Raw genomic sequence first — 26277 nt, 5'->3', positions numbered from 1 at the left:
GGCAGCGCTCCAGAGCCTCTTTAGGGCGTTGGAGGTGCCCCGCGGCCTTCTGGGAAATGTAGTCTTTTTTTTTTGGTTTTTTTTTCGGAGCTGGGGACCGAACCCAGGGCCTTGCGCTTCCTAGGTAAGCGCTCTACCACTGAGCTAAATCCCCAGCCCCGAAATGTAGTCTTTTTAAAAAAAATCTTTGGCAGTCTAATGACTAATTTGAACTTCTGTAGCTATCGCCTGTTCAAAGAATATTTTATAAAATTCCTGCCCTTAGTTCAAGCGGTGATGGCACACCTTTAATCACAGTACTCGGGAGATAGAGGTAAGATGATCTCTGAGTTCAAGGCCAACCTTGTCTACTTCATGAGTTCCAGGACAGACAGGACTACACAGAGAAACCCTTTCTTAAAATAACAACAACATCAACAAGGATTTAGATTTTTTAGTAACTTTAAATGTCACAGTATGGCTGGAGAGATGGCTCAGCAGCTAAGAGCACCAGGGCTGCTCTTCCCGAGGTCCTGAGTTCAATTCCCAGCAACCACATGGTGGCTCACAACCATCTGTGACGGGATCTGATGCCCTCTTCTCGTGTGTCTGAAGACAGCGACAGTGTACTCACATACACAAAATAAATAAATGTTTTTAAAAATTTTTAAAAAGTCACAGTAAATTCATGTTTATATCCCATGTGAAATTTTTGAAAGCTTAAAAGGACGGCAGTTGTGATGTGGAGGTGGAGGCAGGAGGATCAGGAGTTCGGTTCACTCTGTCCTACACAGCAATTTTGAGGTCAGCCTAAACTATATAAGATCTTGGCTTGAACATAAGGGTAGCCAGGTGTGATGAACTCCCACTTAACCCCACACTTGGGAGACAGAGGTGAGTTCCAGGCCAGCCTACTCTACATAGTGATCCCTGTAGTAATAGAAGAAGGGGGTGGGGGGTGATTGGGGCTTGGTAGCAGCCTGGTTCTACTCCCAGCACCACAGAAATGGAAGCTGGCTGCACACAGGAAGCTGAGGCAGGAGGATCAGGAGTTCGAAGTCAACTTGTCTCAAGAATAAATACACTAGTGCTAGAATATTCTAGATTCACTGCTAACAAACCTAACCAGGTGAACTCTTTGAGAACACACAGTTAAGTTTAGGGATTATCATTGTCCCTAGTCTATAATTAGAACCGCGTTGTAAATTCCCCTGTCCACTCGAGATTGTGCTGTTATAGATCCCTACTGAGATCCAAACTGGAAGTCCATCCTCAATAACTTCCAAATTTTTAAGTCACACGATCTTTACTGTTATCCTCCCTGGTTTCTCCCCATATCCTACCTCAGCCGTTTGTGCCGTGAAGTGATGCAGAACCCGATTTTAGAATAGAAAAGCCGGTTTGGGCCTCTCCTCCGTTCCTGGAGTCTTGGGATTCGAACCTGTGGTCTACTATCTATGCTGCAACCCTAGCGATTCCGCGTAAGGAGAGAGCGGCCGCGGGGACTACATTTCCCAGCAGGCCTCCGTGAGTGCGCATGCGCAATATGCCTGGATAGTGCACTGACCGATGATCCGGTTCCAAAGCTGGGATCCCAGAGAGCTGCTGACTCTCCTGGAAGGACAGGCGCACCGGATATTTCCGCCCGGGCCGGAGGCACAGGTACTGCGGGCCGCGCGGGACCGGATGGGCTCCAGTGGGCGACCCGAGGGCGGTGTATGAGTTCTGAGGCTGAAGTCTGAGTTCTGAGGACAGAGCCTGAGTTTTCCATGGTCAGTGCCTGAGTTCTAGGGGCTGGATCCTGAGTTTTCCACGGTCAGTGCCTGAGTTCTAGGGGCCGGAGCCTGAGTTCCCAGGACCAGTGCATGAATTCTAGGGGAGCAGCTTGAGTTCCACGACCCAAGCCTGAGTTCTAGGGGCCAGAGCCTGGGTTTTAGAGGACAGAGCCTGAGTTCTAGGGACAGAAGCCTGAGTTCTGGAGGACAGTGCTTGAGTTACCGTCAATGTCTGAGTTCTGTGTCCGCAGCCTCAGTTCTAGTGTCTGGAGCTTGAGTTCTGAGGTCCGGAGCCGCAGATCTGGGGCAGGCACCTGAGTTCTTGGCTGACTTTTGTGTGAAATGGGGGCCTTTCCTCCTTGGCAGGCCCCATGGGAATGGAACCTGACACCTGTAGGACCATGGCTTGTCTACGAGTTCCGCACTCAGAGCCCTCGTCTTCCAGCTTGGTGACAATGCCGGCCTGAACCTGGATCCCAGACATGGAGTTCCTGCCAGAACCCCAGCATCCCCCAGGGCCCCCGACCATGGACTTGGAGGAGCCCAAAGGCCCCGAGGTTCCCTCTGAGGACCATCCCTCTAACACGCAGTGGGCCTTAGGGCCCAGAGGCCCCGATACCCTGAGCGAGATGGAGCTGGACACATCCAGTGTGCGGGCGCTGGTTCAGCAGTTGGAAGCTTTGCCCAGCGACCTGGGTGGCCAGTTCCCAGATGGAGCCCCCTGTCCCCTGCACATTGCCACTGGCCAAGGCCTAGCCACCCAGGAGAATTTGGATGCTGGTGGGCTCCTGTCAGCCGAGGCAGGTGGGGACAACCTTCTGGGTCTGCTGAGGTGTGAGGCCTCTTTGCCTGCCCAATCCGTTCCCCCAGATCCTGCACAGGCTGCACCCCGCCTTCTGCAGCCACCAGAGGACCCCGGTGGGGACCCTGGATGGATGGAAGGGACAGAGCCAGCAGACAACAGGAGTTCCAGCAGCTCCCCGGAGCTGTGGCTAGAGACAGCACCCCTGGTGACACATCGAGATCCACCCGTGGGTACCCAGGTTAGTGTCCACCTCCTCTGACCCCTGACTCTCAGCCATGGCTGGGGATTCAGTCCTGTCCCTCTTTTATCTTCCAGAGCCAGGAGACCCTGGCTTCGTGCCCTGCCGTCTCCGAGGGTGAGTGTTTATTCTCACACAGGAATCAGAATGTTCTCGAACAGCCCAAAAATGGGTTCCCAAACATGACACAAAATTTGCCAGCAACGATCAAGGTCTAGAGAGGACAATTGAATTAGAGTAGATCCTAGATATCCAAGCGGTGACATAAGCTGTAGGATGTTCTAGAAGTCACACTGGTTTAAACACTGGTTGGCAAAGGCCAGCTCCAGGCTGCTCTGTGGAGTCTTGTGAGCTAAAAATGGCGTTTACAGTTTTATGCAAATTTTGATGGTTGGGGAGACTGCTCAGTGGGGTGGTGCTTGACACAGAAGCACAACGACTTGGGTTTGAATCCTCATAGCCCATTTAAAAAGCCAGTTGAGGCAGCAACCAGAACCTAGTACCAGGGAAGTGGGAACAGAGGTTCCTGGGGTTACTGATCCTTGCCCTGAAGGCCTGGGAATAAGCAGTTTGTCAGACTGGAATGTTCTGGAACTCTCCCATGCCAGGGAGTGCTGCAGTGGTGAGAGCAGCCGCACAGCCCTGTATCGCAGAAGGCTGTAGAATCAAGGTTGACGCTGGGATTTATCTCAGGAGGGCCAAGATCTTAGAATTTTGCCTGCATCTATGTAGTTTGGAGAGTTCTAGAACCACAGAAGGAATAGTATCCTACTCAAAAGGGAGTGCTTAGAGCCCCAGATGTTACCTTTGGGGTAACCTGGAAGTTGTAAAACAGGAGCCCTAGCACCCAGGAGGCTGAGGCAGGAGGATGGCAGGTTCCACACCAGCTTTGGCTCCATAGCTCAGGGTTTAAAAAGTAATAACAAAACAGAATGATCTGGCACTGTGAGCAAGGGTCATGAGATCAAGAATCGTGGGTGGGATTGCTAGAGGGCTTTCGAGGACCTGGACTTGGAGACACCCCAGGCTGACTGGAGAGAGTTCTAGATCATCGTGGAAAATGGCCTTGACCTTATTTCTTATGTTTTGCATTTATTGCATATGGCAGAGGGTTACTTGTGGGAGTCAGTTCTCTGCCCATAGTTCCTTGTCCCAGGGATCAAACTCAGGGTATCTCGCTTGGCTGAAAGTGCCTTTACCCACTGAGCTATATCACAGGCCCTGCCTGACTCTAGAATATCAGGGATTTGATTCACCACTGTGAGGCCCTGAGCTCCGGCCTGGTCAGGAGGTCCTGTTTTGGATCCATTCCCCCTGAGGGTGCCTCATAGTAGGGGTAAAACTTCCCAGGGTTCCTGGGAGTGGCAGATACAGAGCTGGCCACATACACTGAGCCCTCTGGAGTCTTCTAGGCCAGGGTCTTCTGCATGCTAAGCCATGGGACAGAACCATGAGTTTCTTGAGCAACAGCCCAGGGACTGGGGATCCCAGAGTCTGTGGAGTGCCTCATGATGGGCCGGCCTGGCTGCACCCCTCACTGTCATCTGCAGTTCCAGGTCCCTGTGGACAGGAGGAGCTCATGGACGGAGTCCTCTTCGGGGCGAAATACCTGGGCTCCACCCAGCTGCTGTCTGAGCGCAACCCGCCGCCCAGCACACGCATGGGGCAGGCGCAGGAGGCCATGGATCGGGTCAAGGTGAGCCAGGGCAGGGTTCCGCGCTGTAGGGTGCAGTGTCCCAACCACCTCAAACTCCTGTGTCCCTCCCTACCCTGCAGGCCCCTGAAGGTGAGACCCAGCCCATGACCGAGGTAGACATCTTTATCTCCACTAAGCGCGTGAAAGTGCTGGCTGCTGACTCCCAGGTACCCGGAGGGCTGGCTCAACTGTCGTGAATATTGGGGGTCCCAGAGATGCCCTCAGCCCACCCAGTGTGTGTCCACAGGATGCCCTGATGGACCATGCCCTGCAGACCATCTCCTACATCGCGGACATTGGGCCTGTGCTGGTCTTGATGGCGCGCAGGCGGCTGGCCAAGAGGACAACTTCTCAGGACCGCCAGCGGCAGCTCTACAAGATGCTATGCCATGTCTTCCATTCAGAGGATGTGAGTAGCCGTGAGCCATGCCCCCTCCAGAGCATATAGGTGAGAGTGCTTGGCTTAGAAACCTTGAGGCATCTTGAAGGAGTGAGCATTGAAGCTGAGGCTTTGCAGGACATATAGGAGTGTACTGCCTTCCACAGGCCCAGCTCATTGCGCAAGCCATCGGTCAGGCCTTCAGTATCGCCTACAGCCAGTTCCTGCAGGAGAACAGAATCGACCCCAGCCAGGTGGGCATGCAGCCTTCAGCCTCTGCCAGTCACCCACACAATGGCGACCTGGACCACTTCTGCAACAGCCAGAACTGCAGGGAGGTGAGCGCTTGCTCTACTGCAGCACACACAGCTACCCAAGGGACCATGGCCCTGTCCCCTGTCCTGCTGATCCCACCCCACCGAGGTACCCCCTAGAGCCCAACCCGAGTTAGGCCTGATCCCTCCCAACACTTCCCCTGCTCCCTTCTCGAAGCCCCACCCATCGTTGAGCCCTCCCCACACTGAGCTAGGTTCTGCTCTCTCTGGGTGAAGCTCCGCCCACATTGCCCCTGAATGTGGCCCTGCCCCTGCTGAGACCCCGCCTCACTTTCCGCCCCCAACACGGCTCCGCCCCCAGGTTTGCATCCAGAAGCGGCCTGGGGAGGGCCTGGGTGTCGCGCTGGTTGAGTCAGGCTGGGGCTCGCTGCTGCCCACCGCGGTCATTGCCAACCTCCTCCACGGGGGCCCTGCCGAGCGCTGCGGGGCCCTGAGCATAGGGGACCGTGTCACTGCCATCAACGGAACCAGCCTGGTGGGGCTGTCGCTGGCCGCCTGCCAGGCCGCTGTGCGCGTGAGTCAGATTCTGTGGGCTCTGTCCCCCGGGGCTTGGTAGGTTGTGTAGAAGCCCATTAACAGGGTCTCCTAAGTTCAGTGACTGTATGGTATCACTAATCATATCCCCATGTTCCCTGGGAGTTTGATGGGTAGGTAAACTGAGGTCCACAGAGGCCTGAGCAGCATGGTGGGTTCCACAGGAGGTACGGCGACACTCATCCGTGACGCTGAGTATCATCCATTGCCCACCAGTCACCACGGCCGTCATCCACCGGCCCCACGTGCGCGAGCAGCTGGGCTTCTGTGTGGAGAACGGCATTGTGAGGCTGGGACCCCCAGGCCGGGTGTGGGGTGTGGGCTAGCCCACAGCCTAGGGAGTGGAGACTAGCCTATGACCTAGGGGCGGGTCCTGAGCGCTGTTCCCCTCAGATTTGCAGCCTGCTGCGTGGGAGTGCGGCTGAGCGTGGTGGAGTCCGCGTTGGACACCGCATCATTGAGGTCAATGGGCAGAGTGTGGTGGCCATGCCCCACGCGCGCATTATCCAGCTGCTCACAGAGACAAGAGAAGTATGTGTGGGTCACCTGACCCGGTCACCTGACCCTGTCACCAACACCCTGACCCTTCTACCAGACTCTTCACCTCTGATCCCTAGATCCACATCAAGACCATGCCAGCTGCCACCTACCGACTGCTCACGGGACAGGAACAGCCAGTATACCTGTGATCGCCCCGCCCACATGTGCCTTCGCCCCGCCCACGTGTGCCTTCGCCCCGCCACCGTCACCCCTCGGCCGGCGGGGACCAAAGAATCCTCAGTCTTGTGCTATTTTCTAATGTAAAAAATACTTTTAAAGATTTATTAAATGGTCAGAAGCTTGAGGGCTTGTGGCAGGCTGGTGGACTGCACAGGTCACAGGTCGGTGGCTGGGCCCCAGTCATAGCCTTCTTCGTCAGAGGATTCGATGTCCCGGGCTCTTGTGAACTTCTTCCTCAGGGCCTCATGCTTGTAGGTCCTGGGGACAGGAGGGAGGTGCGGGGCCTTCGTAGCCTGGTGTGCTTCGTGACCTCACCCTCCCACACCGATCCCACCTAGCAGGGTGGGCACAAGGATGAGCAAGCCCGGGTATTCAAATGTAGTTTGGGACTTGGGACTCTTTCACATCCTATGAAGACAAAGCCGCAGCCCCAGTGCCCGTTCCTTCGGGAAGCCCTGAGCCCTGTGGGGCGTGGAGTGGCCCTGCCTCAGGCCTGCATCCTTCATGAACACTTACCGCATGCTGTCTTGGCGCCGCTGGTCCGGGGTGTAGTGGCTGTCGGCCTGGAGCGAAGAAAAGAAAGACGGTGACCCCCGTTGACATTCGTGGAGGGGTTTCAGGGGTGCGATTGTGTCCCCCCCATCCCGCAGGGCCAAGTGCCCACCTGCACCTCCGCGGCTGCGATCCTCCCATGACCCATCAGCCCCTGGTGGTCATCTACCCACACAGGCTCTGAGGACCGGGCCAGGGCCGTGGGTGGGGCTTCCTCATCGAAATCCTGGGGTTCGCCCTCTCTATCCGTATAGGTGCCCTCCCCATCGGTGTCTTCGTAGTCGCTGTTAGCCCGACTGTCACAGCTGAGGTCTCCAGAGCTGGCGGCCAGCCCATGGCCCGGCAGGTCAAGGTCCTCGGATGAGCCATTCAGCTATGAGGACGGGTATATTATGACCTCAGGGGAAGCCAAGGCCTGTACTTTGAATGCTAGCCTCTGCTGCCCCATGCCCTGGTCACCCGTGGACCTGTGATGGTTGCCTCTGGATTCTAGGCCAAGTCCCAAATCTGACATCAAGGCCTTCATCGGGAGTTCAACTCTGACCAACTCCTAAGCATCCCACAACTCCCAGCTCCACCCCTTTAGGCTTTCTTCCCTAAGGGTTCCTTTGGTACTATATCGGCTACTGGGTACTAGGAAGCCACAACTTGGTTACCTATAGGGTTCACCTAGGCTACACCTATAGCAACCCTCTACCCGGCACCTGGTCCTCCGCAGTCCAGATCGGTCGCGCCTGCTGTTGCTGTATGACAGCCTTGACTTCCTGGTACCAGGAGTCACTAGTGCCATTCAGGGGAATGGTGGCTGCGGGGAGCAGGGGGAATCAAGGCAGAGTCAGTAGGCAGGAACTCCCGCCCCCAGCAGCGCCCCCCATCCCCACCTCCGCGCACCGGTGAAGAGGTGGCCACTGTGTTTCTGCAGCTTCTGGGCCTGCGCATACAGGCGGCGGCTGCTGCGGCGAGAGGCGGGGGCCAGCCACTCGCGAAGGGCCTTGAGCGCTGACCGGCTCTCCGGAGCACAGAAGATGACGACAGGGTAGTACTGCACGTAGTTGAGGCGCTCGATGGCAGAGGGGGTGACATCCAGGAGTGCGTGCTTGTCCTGAGATAGACAAAGAGTCTGGGGTAACAGCAGACCTCAGCTTCTCCCGGTCAGTTTTGTGTCTGATCCTGGAGCTCATCTATTGGCCAGATCTGTGGGAACCCCAGGAATCCCCCTGCCTCTGCATCCAGGGAGCTAGGATTACCTCTGTAGCTGAGTGGTTTTGTGTCATTTTTTACTTTTTTTCCCCTTTTGACACAGGTCTGTCTGTGTAAGGCAGATTAATCTTAGACTCATGACAATCAGCCTCCAGAGCTCAGGGATGTGGACCCAAATACTGCAGGAGCCACAAACACCCAACTCCCTGGAGGCAACTCAGCACATGGGGCTTCCGTTTCTCCATCCCTGCACTTACCCTCTCTGCGATCACCCGCACTGTGTCCAATTTGATGATCTTGGATGGGCTGTCAGTCCGGGACACGCTTTCTGAAGAGGCAGGGGGACACCACTAATGGCACATTCATGGTGCCTAGACCCTTCTTGAACCTGTGATCCTTATGCGTGTGTGTGTGTGTGTGGGTGTTCCAATGGAGTCTGACTCCCCATACTGCAGCTGTCCCCATTGCAGACAAATTTCGTCCCCATCCCAATTCCTGCCCCTGCGACTTTTCAGCTATGCAGACTGCAGGGGGGTTCCAGGAACCAGTGTGGCCTTCATTTTTCCTGCCTGAGTAATATTCCACTGAAAGGCTTTGAATGCTGCTGCAGGGAGCCCAGCAGAGGCCCAACATTTCATTGTTCTGCACATGGACCCCAGCAATTGTATCATCTGATGACTGGTGAGGTGGCCGATAGCTTTGCCCTTTGGGCCCTATCCAGCCTCCCCCAGGGGCCTCCTTTCTAAGTGTATGGAAACCTGTAAGATCTGACTCTATATGTGAGGCACACCCAGCCTCCCACAACCCTCTAAGGCTCCCCAAAAACCCCAGAGCCACCCTACTTGCTAAATGCACACCTGGAACAATGTTCATGGGCCTCAGTTTCCCCTCTTATTTAGTGCTTTTAAAGACGGAGTTTGATGTAGCCCAGACTGGTCTCCAACTCTGTATGTAGCCAGAGCTGACTTTGTACCCACCCTGCCTCCACCTGGACCCCGGGCCCAGTTATGGAGGGTGGAGCCTTGATTTGAATACAGGGTTTCATTTAGTTGACCAGGTTGTCCTGAGACTCAACATCCTCACAGGAGGAATGAAACAAAATTAAAAAACACAACCGGAACGGCTCTCAGCAAACAAAGGCTGTGTTTGCCTGGTTCCAAGCACAGTGGCTAAGGATTCTGTGGGCCCAGACTATTGAGGATGTCCGGCCTGGGCACGGGTGGGTGGATGGGGGACAGGCCATGTTACGGTTGCTGGGATCATCACCCCAGATGCCATGACACCATTGTCTCACCTGCAATCTCAAACTGCTCTGGCACCTCTGTTGTCAGTCTCTTCATAGCAATGTCTGCCACGGGTCCTAGGATCACCACGGGGCGCTTAAAACTGGCTGGAAAGTGGAGGGAGTGAGTGACAAGGCCAGGCTCTGGGGCCAGGGTGCTCGCTCAGAATGCCGGAAGTCCCCTCCCCCACCCCCCATTCCAAGTACCACACAAGCCAGGCATCATAGTGCAGACCTAGCCTGGGCAGAGGCTACGGCAGAAGGACTGTTTGGAGTCCAAGGTCAGCAAAAGCGGAAGTTGGTTTGCTTCTGATTCTATTTGGGACTATTCCATGAGTGGACTGGCAGGAGCCACAGCCATGCAGTGTCTGACTCTTGGCTTGATTTTAGAAAGTGTTATTGAGATGCAGTCTGCCCATTTGTGTAAACTGAGCACCCATGGGTCTTTTATTTCTCATAAAAGGTTTTTTTTTTTTTTTTAAAGATTTATTTAATGTATATGACACTGTCACTATCTTCGGACACACCAGAAGAGGGCATCAGATCTCATTACAGATGGCTGTGAGCCACCATGTGGTTGCTGGGAATTGAACTCAGGACCTCTGGAAGAGCAGTCAGTGCTCTTAACCGCTGAGCCATCTCTCCAGCCCCCTCATAGAAGTTTTTATAGTCATTTATTTGTGACAGGGTTTCACTGACTGTCCTGGAACTCTCCATCTAGACCAGGTTGGCCTCAAACTCACAGAAACCCCCTGCCTCAGGCTCCCAAGTGCTGGGGTGACAGGATTGTTACCAACAGGAAGCAGGGCATCTTGAGGACAGCTGGCTATGGCCTTGAGCCTCTGTGATCTTGGGAGGAGGGTCCGGTCTCCTTCGATGAGTCGTCCTCACCTTCCCCCCACCCCATGCCCGCAGCTACCCACCTTCTCGTAGCACGACTCGCTCGTAGGGTGGGTAGTGTCCCTGCCTGGTCAGCGCCGACAGGTCCTCGCGGCTCCGCTGGGTCATTGTCTTCTTGGCCCCTCGCCGGAGACCTCGGAGTCGCCAGAACTCGGCCCGTGGGTTGGAGCCTGTTGAGGCGCCTGGCCCCAGGCCCGCGGCCCGCTGCGCGGCCTCCAAACTGGCCAGCTGCTCGGCCCTAGAGAGCACAGGGGACCTGGGAGTCAGAACTGAGTTCATGTCACCGAGGGTGCGGAGTCAAGCCGCGGCCTCTGAACTGCAGATTGCAGGGACCATCTCAGGGCTCAGTGTCAACACAGAGTACTGAAGGGAGGCAGGGGAGGAGAGGCCGCGCCCAATTCTGAAGATCGAGAATGAGGCCACAGCCAAGGGATGTAGGGCCCTAGATGCTGTTAACCGGGATGGATTGGATACTGGGAGGGAACTCTTCCTCAGTGATGGATGAATAAATAAAGCCATACACGTCACTGTGTCCTACCCCGGGGAGCCCTCAGCAATGGGGGATGGTGAGCGCCCCCACCTGCTCTGGTTGGGAATGACGCCTCGTTCTTGCTCTCGGAGATCTCTGCCCATTCGGGCCGCCAGCCAGAGGCCCCCATGGCTGCTGTGCCCGTGGCCTGACCCAGAGCCCCGGTACAACGTGTCCACCACGTGGAACACATCACCGCGAGTGAAGCCCAGGCCGTAGGGCGGGCTTGGCTCCAGCTCAAAGTGTGTGCGGATGTAGAAGGAGTCACCCACGCGGGACTGGACCATCTTCCTGAAGACTGGGGACAGAGGGGGCTGCGTGAGTCCGAGGGCCCATTTGTCTCAGGGACTCACTCAGACGGACTAGGGATAAAGTCCCTGTGGGGCCACCCGGGAGCCCCTGCTAGCTTCTGGTCTTTGTTTTGTTTTGTTTTTAATAGTCTATGTAGAGCAGGCTAGCCTCAAACTCACAGAGTATTGCCTCGGTCATTTGAGTGTGGTGATTAAAGGCGAGTGGGAGCCAGGGCTTGACATCGGATGCCATTCTCAGTCCCGCCCCACCTCGGATCTCTGCCAGGCTGGCCCACGAGCTCTGAGACACTCACTGTCCTGCTTGCTCTGTATCACCAGCTCCACGTCTTCCCCTGCAGGCAGCCCTAACAGAAACTGCACAGCCTCCTCCCGAGTCAGGTTCCGAAATGGCATATCATTCACCTGCCAGGAAAGGGCAGGGGGTGAGGCTGGGAATAGAGCCACTGCCTGCCAAACCCCAGACTATGACTCCCCAGGTGTCCCCAGCCCACCTCTGAGCATCACAAACAAGGTCCGGGGTACACAACCTGGGGACAACGCTCAGGACAACCAGGTCCAAAAGCCTCAGGAAGTCCTGAGAGGGAGGGGACAGATCCCACAGTGTAAAAGCTCTCTGGAGCTCCTGAGAGAGTTAGGGGAGCACTTGTGCAAACCTGAGGACCTGTGTCCCCGGCACCCACCGAAAAACCAGGCTTGGGGCGCGCGCAGGCCTAAGAGAGTCCAACACTGAAGTAGCTTAAGTGGGAGGGATGGCAAGTTCCAAGCTAGCCTGGGCAACAAAAGGGACTCGGAAACTGGGGGGGGGGGGGGCACCAGGAGGATCCAGGGCCATATGCTTTGTCCTTTGTTACCTGCAAGATCTCATCCCCTTCCTGGATGCCTTGCCCGTCGGCGGGGCTGCCTGCCTGCACCCCGGACACGAAGATGCCCACGTCGTTGCCGCCGGCCAGCCGCAGACCAATGCTCACACCCTTGGGGAAGCGCACGACACGGGTGTCGGGGCTGTAGCTACCAGAGAGGAGGGCAATCAGTCCGGCGGCGGTGGAGGGTGCCCTTACCCCTTATAGGATTTGGTTTTTCAAACAGCCCAGATGGCAGTTAATGACATTCCACAACCAAGAAGACAGAATGTGGGGCCCACGGCACCACATGGTCATCTGAGGTACCCACCCACGGTCCTCCAGGCTCTGCCGACTAGGGACCCGGTAAATGTCATAGCGGCTTTCTCCAGGAGACTCTGCAATGAGAAACCAAAACCTGGAGCCTTCACTCCGGACACAGAAACTGCACCTAGCAACACACCAGCCTTGCTGAGGGGATTCTAGGCCGGGCTCCACTCTTGTCCACGCCCCCAGCCCCTTAGAGTAGAGATATGATTGGCATTCTGTCTAAGCTCCGCCCCACCCTGGCTGTTGCCATGTAACTGACACTATAAAAGGGGCTTGCCCGCTCCTCACTCTCTTGCTTCTGCTCCAGCTTCCCCTTGCTCTCTCTTGGCACTTTATGCCTTCTCTCCCCGTCCCCCTCTCCCCTTCTCTCCACATGCTCATGGCCGGCCTCTCTACTCTACTCCTCTCCTTGTCCTCCTCTTCCTCCTCCTCCTCCTCCTTCTTCTTCTTCCTCTCTCTCTCTCTCTCTCTCTCTCTCTCTCTCTCTCTCTCTCTCTGCCTTACTACCCTCTTAACTCCCCTCCCCATGTCCTGAATAAACTATTCTATACTATACCGTCATGTAGCTGGTCCCTCAGAGGGAAGGGATGTCTCAGCATGGGCGCACTGTGGCACCACCTTTCCTCAGACCTCCATAGAACATAATTCCCTCTCTTTATATTTTTATAACACATCACATCAGGTCTAACCCAGAGCCGTTCACCAAGCTGCCTCTCTAGGCCCTGCCCTTCACACTTAGGCTTCGGGCATCCCCTTCCCCCCACAACCACCAACATTATCTCTCCTTCTTGCTGGTTCAGCATGGCGGCTGCAAGTGAGGAAGCCCTGAGAGTGGGTGTCCGCTTGCCAGCATCTCACCTGGTTCAGCGATGGCTCTTGAATCCACCGACCGTTCCCGCCTCTGGGGCTGTGGGGTCTCCCTGGGTGGGATGACAGAATCCTGTGAGTTGGTGATGCTTCTGCAAGGGACCCTCACAGATGCAGGGTCACCTCTGCAAAGAGCAAGGGTGCACAGACATGAGGTGTGGCCCCCTCCCGGGCCATCATCCTTCACTCACACTGGGGAATCCGTCTGGCTGTCCTCAGGGCTCCGCCGACTCTTCAGAGGTGGCGGTGGAATGTGGGAAGGGGGCGCCTGGGACAATTCCGAGGTCAGGTCTGAGATGTCTGTGGGAGAAGGGCGACAGGCCAGCCAGGGTCACATCTACCTCTTGTGGTCATGTGGTTCTTGTCACAAGGGGGAACATCAAGGCCTTGATGAGCCAGGGGCCCCCTCAAACCTCACAGAATCCAGCTTGGTCATGCCGAGCAGCTCTAGTTCAGTTTTCATCCCTTTCTGAGTCTCTAGGAACAGGGCTTGCACCTGCCTTGGGCTCCTCACCTTCCATTAGGGAGCTGTCGCTGTCACTCACTGCTGGAGGGATGTTCACCAGGAACTGCCCACTGTCCCTCAGCACCAGCAGGGTTAGCTGCCCCTCTGACTTCTCAATGAGCCTCCGTGTGTCACTCAGGGATAGATTAGCACTGGACACTCCGTTGATCTGAAAGGAACCGGGTACAAGTAAAGGACCAGGATGTCTAGAAAATATGGGCTTGAGGGGTGACTAGAAACATTTGACTTGGAGCAAGGTGGGAGGGGAGGACTGGAAATAATTTCTAGGGCTGGGAACACTGCCTTCCTTGGCCTCAGTTTCCCCACCTAAGCAAGGGCCTGGGCTCACCTGTAAGATAAGGTCTCCCTCCTGCAGCCCACGGTTCCGAGCAGCGAGGCCGGACTCTGTGATGTGTTTTATGAAGATCTGACTGCCTAGCTTCACTCCAAACTCTGGAAGGTAGAGGAGGGAAACTGAGGCAGGGCTCCTCGGCTGGGAGGCCAAGATCATTCGAGCTGGCTTTGAAGTAATTTGCAATCCTCCTGCTTCAGCCACCAATCTAGGCGAGTGTTCCACTTCTGATCACGACCCCAGTCCCTCATGGGGGGAATTCTAGGCAGGGCGCCACCCTGACCACGCCCCCAGTCCTTTCACTGGGGATTCTAGGGAGGGGGAGACACACATTCCACTCCTGACCACACCCCCTGCCTGACTCACCTTCGCTGTTTCTTCGTTTCACCAGCACGGACTTTAGCGGTCTCATTAGCACATCCTGCTTAGGCAAGCGCTTGTAGCCAGATACCAGGTCCAGACCATTGGCCTCAGAACCTCCACAAGAGCTCCGGCGCCCATGGCTGCCCATCCTGACGCGGCGACCAGCCCTGGACCGGCGAGAACGCTCACCCCAAGATCGACCTGAGCCACTGGAGGAGTCCCCCTCATAGCCCCGGCCATGGTCAGCTTCCTCCTGGTCTGAGAGCTGGTGGCCAGAAGCTGGGCTAGCCTTGGTGGCAGGCAGTTGGACCCTTCGGGGACGCTTCACTGTCTGTCAGTCAGAAGGAGTTATGTCAGAAGAGGCAGGAAGAGGGGAGAGATCACCCCACCCACAGAAAAACCCCAGGGGATTCAGCGCCTCTCTGGCTTCCAACACCAAAGGGCCAGTATGTGACTTCAGAGGCAGGCGTCCGGACAGGAGCACAACTATGGACCACACATCCAGCACAGCAGCCAAACCAGGAGGTCCTACAGTCTGATTCCGCTGGGAAGTGAAACTATCCCAGAATGCTCAGTAGTTCCAACTATACAGGGGTTGAGATCCCCACTGCGGGATCAAAAATTAAATATCGGGGTTGGAGAGATAGCACAGTCATTAAGATCACAGGCTGCTTTTTCAGAGGTCCTAAATTCGATTCCCAGCACCCACGTGTGGCTCCCAACTGTCGGTAACTCCCGACATTAGATAATCTCTTTTGGAGCGCAGATAGATGTAGACAAAACGCCCACATACATAAAATAGATCATTAAAGAAAAAATAGGGGTTGGGGATTTAGCTCAGCGGTAGAGCACTTGCCTAGGAAGCGCAAGGCCCTGGGGTTCGGTCCCCAGCTCCGAAAAAAAGAACCAAAAAAAAAAAAAAAAGAGCTGGACCCACCTACAATAGCTCAGTGAGGGTGTGGGGCGTGGTCAGGGCGGAGCCCGCATTAAAACCCCCTGCGAGGATGTGGGAAGGAGGCCAGAGTAGAGCCAGGCTTAGAATATCCCAGTGAGGGTGTGGGGGCGTGGTCAAGAGTGGAGCCCCGCCTAGAATCCCCCCAGTGAGGGTGTGGGGGCGTGGTCAGGGTGGAGCACAGGCTAAGTGTCCTGCGTTCCAGCCCTAGCACCCCCAGAAAACAAAATTCTAAAAGAAGTGTGTAGTTCCATCTCCAATATCACAGGATCACCTGCCTTATTGGATTAGAACTCAGTTTCCCCAGGGGCTATAGCGATGGCTCAGAGGTTAGGAGCACTGACTGCTCTTCCAGAGGTCCTGAGTTTAAATCCCAGCAACCACATCACTTATAACCATTTGTAATGGGATCCGATGCCCTCTTCCGGTGTGTCTGTGTACTTATAATAAAGGTTTCCCTGCCTTTGTTCACTTACAATGTTGGCTGTTTTGGTGCAGGTCTTAAGGATCTGGATGGCAAAAGCAGATGTGACATTCTCCACAGAGACACCATTCACCATGACGATGTGGTCCCCAGTCCTGAGGGAGTGGCTCCAGTGAGAGACTCAGGACTGCACCCCTCCCCTCCCGCCATCAGGTGATATTTGTCTCTTGGTCCCTCTGTCTCTCTGCATGTCTCTCCCCCCTCTATGTCTGTCTCTGAGTGTCTCTCCCCCTTTATCTCTCTGTATGTCTCTCACACACCCCCCCCCCCGTCTCTCTGCATGTCTCTCCCACCTCTGTCTGTCTCTTTCTCCCCCTCTATTTCTTATCACCCTCTTGTTACTAGGACCTGTTTGTTTCCACCCAGATTCCAGGAGCCTCAATCTCCAGGTCTCAGAAAACTGCTCTGCGCTCAAAGAACAGACAGAGATTGTCTGTTTCAGTTCTCTGCCATTCTGCCCTCAGGCACTGCCCAACCTCTGGGACTAGGAAGTGTTAGGGACATGAGGCCAAGGAAGTCAGGCTCTGCTGACAGAGCTGACTGTGCCAGGTGCCTTCTCCCCTCCCCCACTGTCCCTCCTCCCACCCGCCATCTCCGAGCCTCACTGAAGCCTGCCCTCAGCGGGGCCTCCAGGTACCACATCAGACACGACCACAGGTCCACCAGCTCGGTCATGACCTCCAGACACAGCTATGCCAAAGCCGCGGCGGGGGTCCTGAGGGACACAGGTAACAGGCAAGGGGTTACACTTCCCAGACCCAGGGCCTCTTTTGGAGGGGCAGGTCTCAGCTCACCTTGTACAGTGTGGCTGTGTGCTGTTCCCAGATGGTCAACTCTTCCATGTCTGCCACCTGGTAGGGACAGGGACAGGCTCATGGGGTAGGAGGAGGCCATGGCATCAACTGCCTGCTCCACCCTCCACAGTGCATCCTCAGTAGCTTCGGGGCGCGATGGCTCCCACCTTCCTCAGGATCACAGTCGCAGTCTTCCCTAGAGTCCTCTCTGTCCTGTTTACCCCATTATGACCCCTTGCTATCCTTGCTCCAGCACAAGGGCCTCATGGCTTCTCCCCAACATCCCAGCCTCCCTTCTGCCCAGATTTTCCAGGTCTTCAGAGCCTTCTCTCAGTCCTGGGAAGGATGGTCGGTTACCCCCCTGAGGGCTGAACCCTCAGGACTTCTTAATGTCATGTGACCCCACCTGCCAGGCCCCCTCTCTGCTGAGCTGTTCCCCTCCCCCCAGCTCTGATGACTGGGTTTTGGTTTACTTTTGGGTGGTTGGGGATCTTGCTCAGCCTAAGTTAGCTATAAACTCATGGCAATCCCCCTGCCTCAGCCTCCTCACATGGGGACCTCCACAAACCCTGGCAAAGATCTTCAGGTGGCACTCTCAAAGGTTATCTGCACTCGACTGTGAAATTTTTATTTATTTCTTGGCTTTCCCAAGTGTGCCTGGGCTCCTTAGGGGGAGGGGAGGCAGGTGGCCAGGCTTGTCCCAGCCTGCCCAGCTTGTCCCAGCTGGTGTAGGCTGGTCACAGGCTTTGTCTAAAACCCTCTGGGACTCCCTGTGCCTTAAGGATTGATGTGACCCCTGGGTCCCCACCCCTGCCCACTCCTGCATTTCTCAGTTGTGCTCCGCAGGCCCTGACTTTCTCTTGGCTGTGGAAGTCCGGACCTCTCCATCACTCAACCCTGGCGACTTGCTGTCAGCTTTAGTCCTTGGCAAACTCCTATTCAGCCTTTAGAGCCCCTAGGCTTAGGTGCCATCCAACGTACACATCTGGCGCCCCCTTCCCTTGGAATCTGGGGTATCACAGTCTCATCTCGTTTCCTCCATAGAGTTCCCTGTGTCTGAGCCCTCCGGGTAGTCTGGGATGGGGGTTCTAGGGACCTTATCCTGTCCCCAGTGAGGAGCTTTGGGAGAGCTTGAAAACCACCAGAGGGCGGGTTTAAAATGTTAGATCCAAGCCCCTCAGCCCCGCCCCTCCAGGTGAGCGCCTGGCCCCGCCTCTGCCACCTGCGAACTGGAAGGGACCGGGTAAGATAAGCCATGCGCCCGGGGGCACTGGCTCCCCACCCGCCCCTCCTCCCCTTAGGCCAGGCGCGCGGGATGTAGGGAGGGGTTGTAGACAGGTCTGTCGGCGGGGCCGGGGGAAGGTCATTCCTCTTCTTCCTAAACTGGCAGTAAACCTCGAAGACGTAAAGCTTGGAGTGTGACCCAGCAGACAGGTCTCAGTTTACTCTTCCTGTGTAGGAGTTTGGGTTCCACGCCAGAAGAACAAAATTCCTCCTGGTCCCCAGAACTGGCTACAGTCATCCGACCCGCCAGGCTCCTTGACCTCTTTGCACACAGTAGGTGCTCAATAAATGCTAGCGGCCAAGAAACGAAACAAAACACAGCTACTCATTTTCAAGATCACACACGGGCGGCCTCAGTGTCTCAGTGGGAGTCGAACTCAGGTCTGTGGGGTGGGGCAACTGAGGAAGCTCCAAGAGGTGGCTCTTGGGGCTAATTCACAGATTTATCTCGCCATGTACCCGTAGGCTAGCCACCGCGCCTCTCCGGGCCTCAGTTTTCCCGCCTGTTAGGCAGGTGGACAGGGTTTTGAAAGCCTGGGTCCCATTCTCATCCGACCACTACCGGTTCCCCGCGCCCGGCACAACTCGCCTGGAATCTCACCGCCATGGTGTACAACAGGCGTCCTGGAAACGGTAGGGCAGCCCCCACCTTGGACCTGGAGGCGCCTGGAAACAACCGACCCCCACTTTGGGCCGGAGGTGGTGGCGGCGGGGTCCGGGCCGCGCTCCCGCCTTTCTCCGGCTCTGCCAGCGGCTCCGGGCTGCACCTGCTCTTCCTCCTTCAAGTCGGAGGCCGCCCCGCCCCAGTCCGGCACGCCTCTGGGAAGCGGCCGCCGGCCCTGCCGCGATCCGATCCGGACAAGCGCGATCCTGTCCTGGTTTCCCGCAAAGCCGGGCTGAGCCCGGCAGCCCGGGTAGCGGACCGCATGGGCGAGGCTGCCGGGAAAACCCGGAGCGGTCACGGCCAGGAGGAACGGAGTACCGGGTCTGAGACGTTTCTCTTCCCACGTACCAACACACATCGAGGTTCGCCCGGGCGGCCCGCGGGTTAGAAGCTTTGCGAGGGATCGGGAGGAGGCGAAGGTGGTGAGAAGGCAAAGAGGCAAATGTGTGGTGAGCAGGGAGGGGCGCTGCAGGGAGGGTTCTGAAGGTGGGTTAAGAGTTTGCCCAGACGAGAACGATCTGTGTCTGCATTGGAAGGTTTGCTATGAAAGTGTAAGAACCTGAGTTCAAATCCCCGCACCCAGAGGTAGCTGCTCAAGCTTCTGTGTGGCCCGCCCCAGAGATCCGATATCCCTGGCAGCCTCCGAGGGAACTGCATCCACATGGCTCACAGCCATCCGCAGAACACCAAACACAAGAAACAAGAGCAAACGAGGTGAGGGGTAGGGGGAGAGATGGCTCAGAGGTTAAGAGCACTGACTGCTCTTCCAGAGGTCCTGAGTTCAATTCCCAGAGACCACATGGTGGCTCACAACCATCTGTAATGGGGTCCGATGCCCTCTTCTGGTGTAATAAATAAATGTTAAAATAAAAAAAAAGTAAACGCGTCCTCCCGCCCCCCCCCCAAAAAAAGCGGTTTTCTAGCCTTAATCCCAGCACTCGGGAGGCAGAAGTAGGAGGATCTCTGAGTTTGGGGCAAGCCCCAGTCTGCATAGTGAGGTCTGGGCCAGCCTGGGCTACAGTGAGACCCTTCCTCAAAAACATAACCAGTAGTGTTCCTGGCCTTTCCCGGGTCAAGCAGGTTCATTTTTTTTTATTTTTATTTCTTTTTCTTTTCTTTTTTTCAGAGCTGGGGACCGAACCCAGGGCCTTGCGCCAAGCGCTCTACCACTGAGCTAAATCCCCAACCCCGGGTCAAGCAGGTTCATATATCAAACTCAGACTGCTTCCCTCTAAGGGCCTGCCATTGAGGGTTAGCTGTAGAAAGGTCCAGTCAGACTAGCTTAGGCTTGGGCACAAGGTGGGAGGAAGTCACCTCAATAGGCCGGACTAGTACTGGCTCCACCCATACATTCCTCACTAGTAAATATTGATCTGCAGCCTAACCCAAGGTCAAAGGGCTTAGTAGCAGCCTCCAGTTGTCACCTCACAGCTAGAGGGAGTGAGGGAGTGTCTAAATTAGAGTTCTGGAATGGGCATGCTGGAGCGGTTCTGAAGGCTAATCAAGAGTTGGCCAAGAAGGGGCTGGGGATTTAGCTCAGTGGTAGAGCGCTTGCCTAGCACTTGCCCTGGGTTCGGTCCCCAGCTCCGGAAAAAAAAAAAAAGAAAAGAAAAGAAAAAGAGTTGGCCAAGACAATCTAGTCAAAGTCTTTGCACTGTCTTGGTGCTGCCTTTAGCCCCGGCATTTGGAAGGGAGAGACAGGTGGATGCTTGTTAGTTCAAGGTGCACAGAGTGAGTTCCGGGACAGCCAGGGCTACACAGTGAACACTTGTGCACCTGGGGGCCCACGGTGACAGTCCTGTCCCCGCATTTCCTCCCACTCACCAACACACTTCGTGCTAAGAGGAAAAACGTGTGTTCTCAGACCCTTAGGTTGTGGGTTCAATCTCAGGTCTTTTGCCTGTTCTCTGTGTGCCCTCGGGGAGTTACTACCTACTCCGTGGGTAGTATTTCGTTATAGGTAACGAAATCCTAGGTTCTGCATGGCAGAGTGGGTAGGTGGACTAAAAAGGGCACCGAAGTGGTTTGTCTATTTGTAAGCTACTGTGCCTCAGTTTCCCATCTGGAAGTTGCACCTGATTCCAGAGATTAAAGGAGACCACCTAGGTCAGGTTCTGCTGTTGTTCTGAGGCCGGGCCTCACCTGTAGCCTAAGCTGTCCTGGAACTCACAATCCTCCTGCCTCAACCTCCATAGTACCTGGGACCAATCCTGAGGACTACCTTGTTCAGTGTCCTGTGAAACAGTTGTTAGGGAGGGGGGCTTGCTGTCCTGAGTGCGGTCCCCAGACCGCACAGAATAGAAAGCACCAATCCGCATGAGTTCTGACCTCCTCACGCTACGGCATATGCACGTATGCACACACGAATAAATACTTGTTTAGAGATTATGAATTAAAGAAACTCTCCAACCGCCCCTAGGGGTGGGCGAGCACAGGCGGTGAAGCAGATGCATCCCAGACAGGCGTGCATCCCAGGGCTGCAGTACCGATGCCAGCCGGGAAAGGGCAATGTCTGCAGGCCAGAAAGGGCGTATAGAATGGGAAACTACGACTCTGCTTGCCTATTCTCATACATCTGGGGAAACTGAGGCATGCGCGAAGGGCAGGGCTTGAGGTTGTGGGATGGGGTGGAGTCGGGGGTCACTGAAGGGTGTGATGTCCCCTCAGGTGTGGCAGGACAGGTCTGACCGGAATTCAGGAATGCTCCAACTCCAATGGTGTACACTGCTGGGTCTTCAAGGAGGGAGGAGCAGGCCCTGCTCTGAAGAGAAGGGACAAAAAAGGCTGCGCCAGCGGGCAAAGGAGAGGTAGGGATCTAGGTCCGGACAGTAAGGTGAGGGAGCCAGAGGGCCAGGAAGATTCAGTGGAGGAAGGAGGCGTGGCCTGTGCAAAGGCCGTGGGGCACAATGGAGCTCACACTGACCCGGGGGAGGAGGAAGCCAGGGAGAGTTCATTGAACTGCCCACCATGAAGGAGAGAAGCAACGGAAACCTGTCCCCGGTGTCCACGGTCCGTGAGCATTCATGGACATGCACCACATGCACTACTAATAAAAGACTTTGTAACTAGCTAGGAGTGGTGGCGCTCAGGAGGGGAGCGCTGGGGCAGGAGGATTGCTATCAGTTCTAGAGGAACCCATACTGCACAATGAGGTCCAGGCCTCTGAGCTGTGGATGCTCATCACCACAAAGTACACAGTAGAGCAAAGTAAAGAACAGGGGACGCCCAGGAGATAGGCCGACCAAGACCACAAAGGCTCCTTGCCTCAGTTTCCCTTTCTGCAAAACACGGCTTCCAATCTGACTCAGAATGGCTAGCCTGGGCTTCCCTGAGCCAGTCTCCAGCACTTGGGACTGCAATACCAGCTTCAGCCAGTAGGGAACACGTGGGAACCAGGAGTGGCATCTGGTGTTCCTTAACCACCCCCTCCCAGGAAGTCTTCAAACTGCTCCTGAAGTCTTTTTCACAGCTTTCTGTTGTTTGTTTGTTTGTTTTTGTGGGGGGGTTATTGTCAGTGCTGGTGTCTACGTAGTCCAGGCTGGCCCAGAACTTACTATGTAGACCTGAGATGGGAGCTGTCACTCAGTCTGCAGCTGCTGTACAAATCACATCTCTGTGTCTTCGACAGTGTCAAAAACCTTAGGTACCTCTGGGAGCTACTTGTGCATTTATGGAGTGCTGACCATTTGCCAAATCTTATTCCAACTAGCAGTCTGGTTCAAGGGTGCAGCGGGGCTAACATGTCCTTGTTTAGGGGCTCCATGAGCATGGGGCTGACAAGCACTGTTTCTAGCTCAAGACATTCCATAACTCTTGGGCGCCCTTTCAATAATTTAACTTTTGGGTAGGGTTTTGTGTGTGCTGATATCCTGCCAACTTTCCTGCCTTACCACTGACCTCTGGCTCCTGACCCTGAACCTCCATCTCAGCACAGCCCCTCCACCTGAGCCTTCTTGACCGTCGTCCCTTATCAGCCACCAGAGGGCTCACATGAACACTGAGCCATTTCCCTTTTATGCGCAGCCCTCCATGGCTACCACCCACCTAGGCAACTCAGCAGCCTGTCCCCCGCCCCTGGCTCCAGCCATTCTTGGCACACTAGCAGGAGCCTTAACCTTCTGCCTTGGCCTGTCACCACCCCAGACGTCAGTTCAGTCTTCATCTTCCTAAGGTAGAGCAAGCCACATGTGAGGTAGAGGAGGGAAGATCAAGAGTTCAAGGTTGGGCTGAAGAGATGGCTCAGTGGTGGCTCAGTGGTTAAGAGCACTGACTGCTCTTCCAGAGGTCCTGAGTTCAAATCACAGATGGCTCACAACCATCTGTAATGAGAACTGATGCCCTCTTCTGGTGTGTCTGAAAACAGCTACAGTGTACTTATAATAAATGAATCTTAAAAAAAAAAAAAGTTCAAGGTTATCCTTAGCTACTTATGGACACAGACACCAGCCTGGGCTATGTGAGATCCTGTCTTCAAAATATGAATTTCTGAGCCTTGTTCCCAACATACGTAGCATACAGTAAGTGCTCAATAAATGCACATCATTCTTAGGCAGCCCGTCCCCATAGCTGAGTGTCCCACTGACCTCGGCCACAAAGGGTGTTGGGTTCTACCCTGAGCAAACACTGCCTCTCTGGCATCTGGCCAGGCCCAGGAGGAAGGACAGAGCCTAAATTCTCAGTGTGGACTTTCCCCAGAGCCGGTACCACACGGAAGTGCCAGGCCAAATAGGCAGGGATTTTTCTAGATGTCGGTCCTGGGGCAGTTTCTTTGAGGGCAGCTCTAAGGCCCCCTGTGTGACAGTCTTACTCTACTTTGCAGCCTGGGGGAGCAGCTGTCCCTGTCTGGGCCTCACTTCATTTTGTGCGAAGTAACTGGGAACTGAGTTGGGAACCAGAGCCTGCTACTGTAGCATTGGCTTCTCCACGATGCAAAACGAGAAACAGGCTGGGCTAGTTCAATGGCCCGTAGTTAAAATTCCCAATGCCAGGTCCACCCTGTGGTCCCGATCCTCCCCCGTCCTGGATAAAGTAAACTCAGGGGTGGCTGGACACCCCATCCTGAAGGAATTGTTTTTCTTTGTCTTGGGATGAATGACACAGAAGCTCCCAACTCCTCTGTCAATTCCCTGTCAGACATCTGTCCATCCATTCCACTCTCATCATGCAAGTCTAAGCTGACAGACATGCCCTGGGGAGTTGACAGAGCCCCTGTCCTCTCCCATCCCCGTAATGCATAACCTAGTTCAGGCGGCACATTTATGCCTTGGAAATATGGGGTGATCCTCAGGAAGAGTTCCAGAAAAACTCAAGAGTTAGTTCAGGAGTACCCCAACTTCCTCTGCCATGTCCCAAAAGTGTCACGGGCAGGCCAGCCTCCCTTGGGAACTAGGGTCCCCTTGCCTGCTGGCCTCTCCAGACACCACCTGTGCTCACAATGACCCTTTGAAGGCTGGGCTGCAGCGTCCTGGGCACTGAGCCAGGGCAGAAACTGCAGCCGCTCGAACTTTCTGAAACTGTGTCAGATGTCCACACAGAATACCAGCTTCCGGCTCCCATGGGAGGCTCTCAGAGCAAACTTGGGGGTCCCGGGAGCCTGAGACGGGATCACTTGGGATGAGCACAGCTGGGGACTTACCCGTTTGGAAGGCTGAGGGAGTGGACGCAGGATGGGTGGTGGCAGCTGAGTCCTGGATGGCGGCTGTCTGGCATGGGTGGTAGAGAGGACACCCGACCTGGCTGCTCAGGCTGGACAACCTGTTTGCTCAGCGCGGCTGCTCTAGTGGAGTGGAAGGAGCAGCGGGTGCGTCCCTTCGCCGGGTGGAACCGGCAGGGCTGTGTGTGCAGGTCCTGTGCAATATGAATGCAAGAGAGGCCGGCCCCAGGTGGGAGGGCTTGTGGCTTAGTCGCAAGGTACTCTCACGTGGCCGGACAAGCCTTAACCCCTGAGCACCCAGAGAGGCCTAGCTAGCGCTGCACCCCACGGCCTTACAAGTGCTACAGAATAGGTGCGCAGAAAGCACTGAGCATCCTAAGGGGTGAACAGGCTGTGCCTCTTGCTGCAACCCACCCGCTGTCAAGCTTCCCGCTTTCGTCGTTAAGGGAAACACTGGAATATTCAAAACTCGAAACTGAACCACTGCCCGACTCATCACTATGAACTCCACCCCGACCACGCCCCAGACCCCCTCATTGGAGGAGTTTAGGTGGGGTCTCCACCCCTGACCACACCCCCCAGCCCTCATAGGGGAATTCTAGGCCAGGCTGCACCTTTTAGCCACACCCAAGATCATTATCTATCGGCATTGACTTCCCTGTCTGTACACCTGGCCCCTTGTGACTTCCCAGTTTTAGGTTTTTTTTTTTTTTTTTTCAAACCTTGCTTCTTCTTAATTCGAGCACTCCTGACCTAGTTCCTTTCTGTGATGCCCAAACAGTTCTCAGCTTTTACCAGGTGTCCACATCTCTGGAGGAGCTGGTGGCCCCATCTTAGTTCCTGCAGCAAGAAGCCTTCAGATTCAGGCTTCTAACCTGCTTCCAGAAGGGGCTGATGCTGGGCTCCAGTGACCACACTTTGGAAGCCCTGGCTTTAGTCAAGCTGACTCACTTCTGTCCATGCCACAACCAATGCGCTTTTTGATGCAACTGTCTTAATGGACAGGCAGGGTGGCCATGCCTGGCATCCTAGCAAAGGGGAAGCTAAGGCTGAAATGTCTGTTTCAGAAACACAACAAACGACATATATTACATATATATATATATAAAATTTTGCAATACGATGTATGCTTATTTTTATTGATTACTTATGTTGTAAATGACAGTAAAATACACTTCTTTCTTTTTCTTTTTCTTTTTTTTTTTTTTTGGAGCTGGGGACCGAACCCAGGGCCTTGCGCTTGCTAGGCAAGTGCTCTACCACTGAGCTAAATCCCCAACCCCTAAAATACACTTCTAATATATGTAATAAATTTCTTTTACGCACACACTCGTATAGCCCAGGTTGGTCTCTTTAACTCAATATATAGCTGAGGATAACTCAGACACAGCACTGGGCAGAGGCAGGTGGGTTTCTGAGTTCCTGGAACTCGTGGACCAGGCTAGCCTTGAACTTGGAGATCCATCAGCCTCTGCCTCCCAAGCGATGGGATTAAAATTGTGAGCCATCACCGCCCGGTTGTGGGGGATTTTTTTTGTTTTTGTCTTGTTTTGTTTTTTCGTTTGTTTTTTAAGGAAGGGTCCCACTATATAGCACTGGCTAGGCTGGAACTTGCTATGTAGACCAGGCTAGCATTATCTCTAGCCTATAGATTTGCTGCCTCTGCCTTCTGTGTAGTGTCCACCTAGGGTGATCCTGAGCCTCATGTCTAGGCTCTGCCCTTAATATCAGATTGGCTGTAGTAGACTCTAAGCCCCGCCCCATCTCAGTCCCCTTCAGGCGCTCCTACCTCTCGTTTGTTTGAGCTGCTCTGTTCATCCGTCTATGGACGCTTGGAGGCGCTAGTGAGTCGTACTTCACCTTAGCCCCACCCCTGTTCCCTAATTGGTCAGGTTCCTCCCTTTGCTGAAGCCCCTCCCTCCACCCCCATACTGCACGTGAACACAAGTCCTTCC

At 55.0% G+C, this 26277-nt stretch overlaps 2 protein-coding genes across 6 annotated transcripts; one reads left to right on the top strand and one right to left on the bottom strand.

The window, feature by feature from the left end:
- Positions 1–1561: 1561 nt before the first annotated feature.
- On the top strand, positions 1562–6585 carry Apba3 (amyloid beta precursor protein binding family A member 3). 3 transcript variants are annotated; one of them, XM_087559236.1, is made up of 11 exons: positions 1562–1641; positions 2121–2797; positions 2875–2914; positions 4348–4493; positions 4574–4660; positions 4741–4902; positions 5040–5210; positions 5509–5721; positions 5906–6025; positions 6135–6272; positions 6359–6585. In XM_087559236.1, the coding sequence occupies exons 2-11, from the start codon at positions 2237–2239 to the stop codon at positions 6428–6430; spliced, it is 1710 nt and encodes a 569-aa protein (XP_087415362.1). In that variant the 5' UTR covers positions 1562–1641; positions 2121–2236; the 3' UTR covers positions 6431–6585.
- Positions 6531–24499, bottom strand: Tjp3 (tight junction protein 3). 3 transcript variants are annotated; one of them, NM_001437966.1, is given in 21 exon segments: positions 6531–6719; positions 6978–7024; positions 7126–7386; positions 7718–7818; positions 7905–8115; positions 8471–8541; positions 9508–9603; positions 10419–10633; positions 10976–11222; positions 11529–11637; positions 12087–12243; positions 12406–12472; positions 13263–13324; positions 13463–13571; positions 13786–13945; positions 14126–14229; positions 14495–14822; positions 15920–16022; positions 16533–16642; positions 16722–16778; positions 24305–24499. In NM_001437966.1, coding segments are annotated over 20 exon segments (2709 nt in total). In that variant the 5' UTR covers positions 16770–16778; positions 24305–24499; the 3' UTR covers positions 6531–6616.
- Positions 24500–26277: the final 1778 nt, after the last annotated feature.

The sequence above is a fragment of the Rattus norvegicus genome, chromosome 7, assembly GCF_021556685.1.
Source record: "Rattus norvegicus strain SHRSP/BbbUtx chromosome 7, alternate assembly SHRSP_T2T, whole genome shotgun sequence".
In the NCBI taxonomy this organism is placed as follows: Eukaryota; Metazoa; Chordata; class Mammalia; order Rodentia; family Muridae; genus Rattus; species Rattus norvegicus.
The sequence above is the reverse complement of the archived record's forward strand: the minus strand, read 5'-3'. Positions and strand labels throughout refer to the sequence as shown.

Bases quoted from the DNA above. Each gene is read 5' to 3' on its own strand.
- Apba3 (XM_087559236.1), top strand. From the start codon at position 2,237: ATGGAGTTCCTGCCAGAACCCCAGCATCCCCCAGGGCCCCCGACCATG. The intron at 2,798-2,874 runs GTTAGTGTCCAC...TTTATCTTCCAG, and splicing joins ATCCACCCGTGGGTACCCAG to AGCCAGGAGACCCTGGCTTC. The intron at 2,915-4,347 runs GTGAGTGTTTAT...TGTCATCTGCAG, and splicing joins GTGCCCTGCCGTCTCCGAGG to TTCCAGGTCCCTGTGGACAG.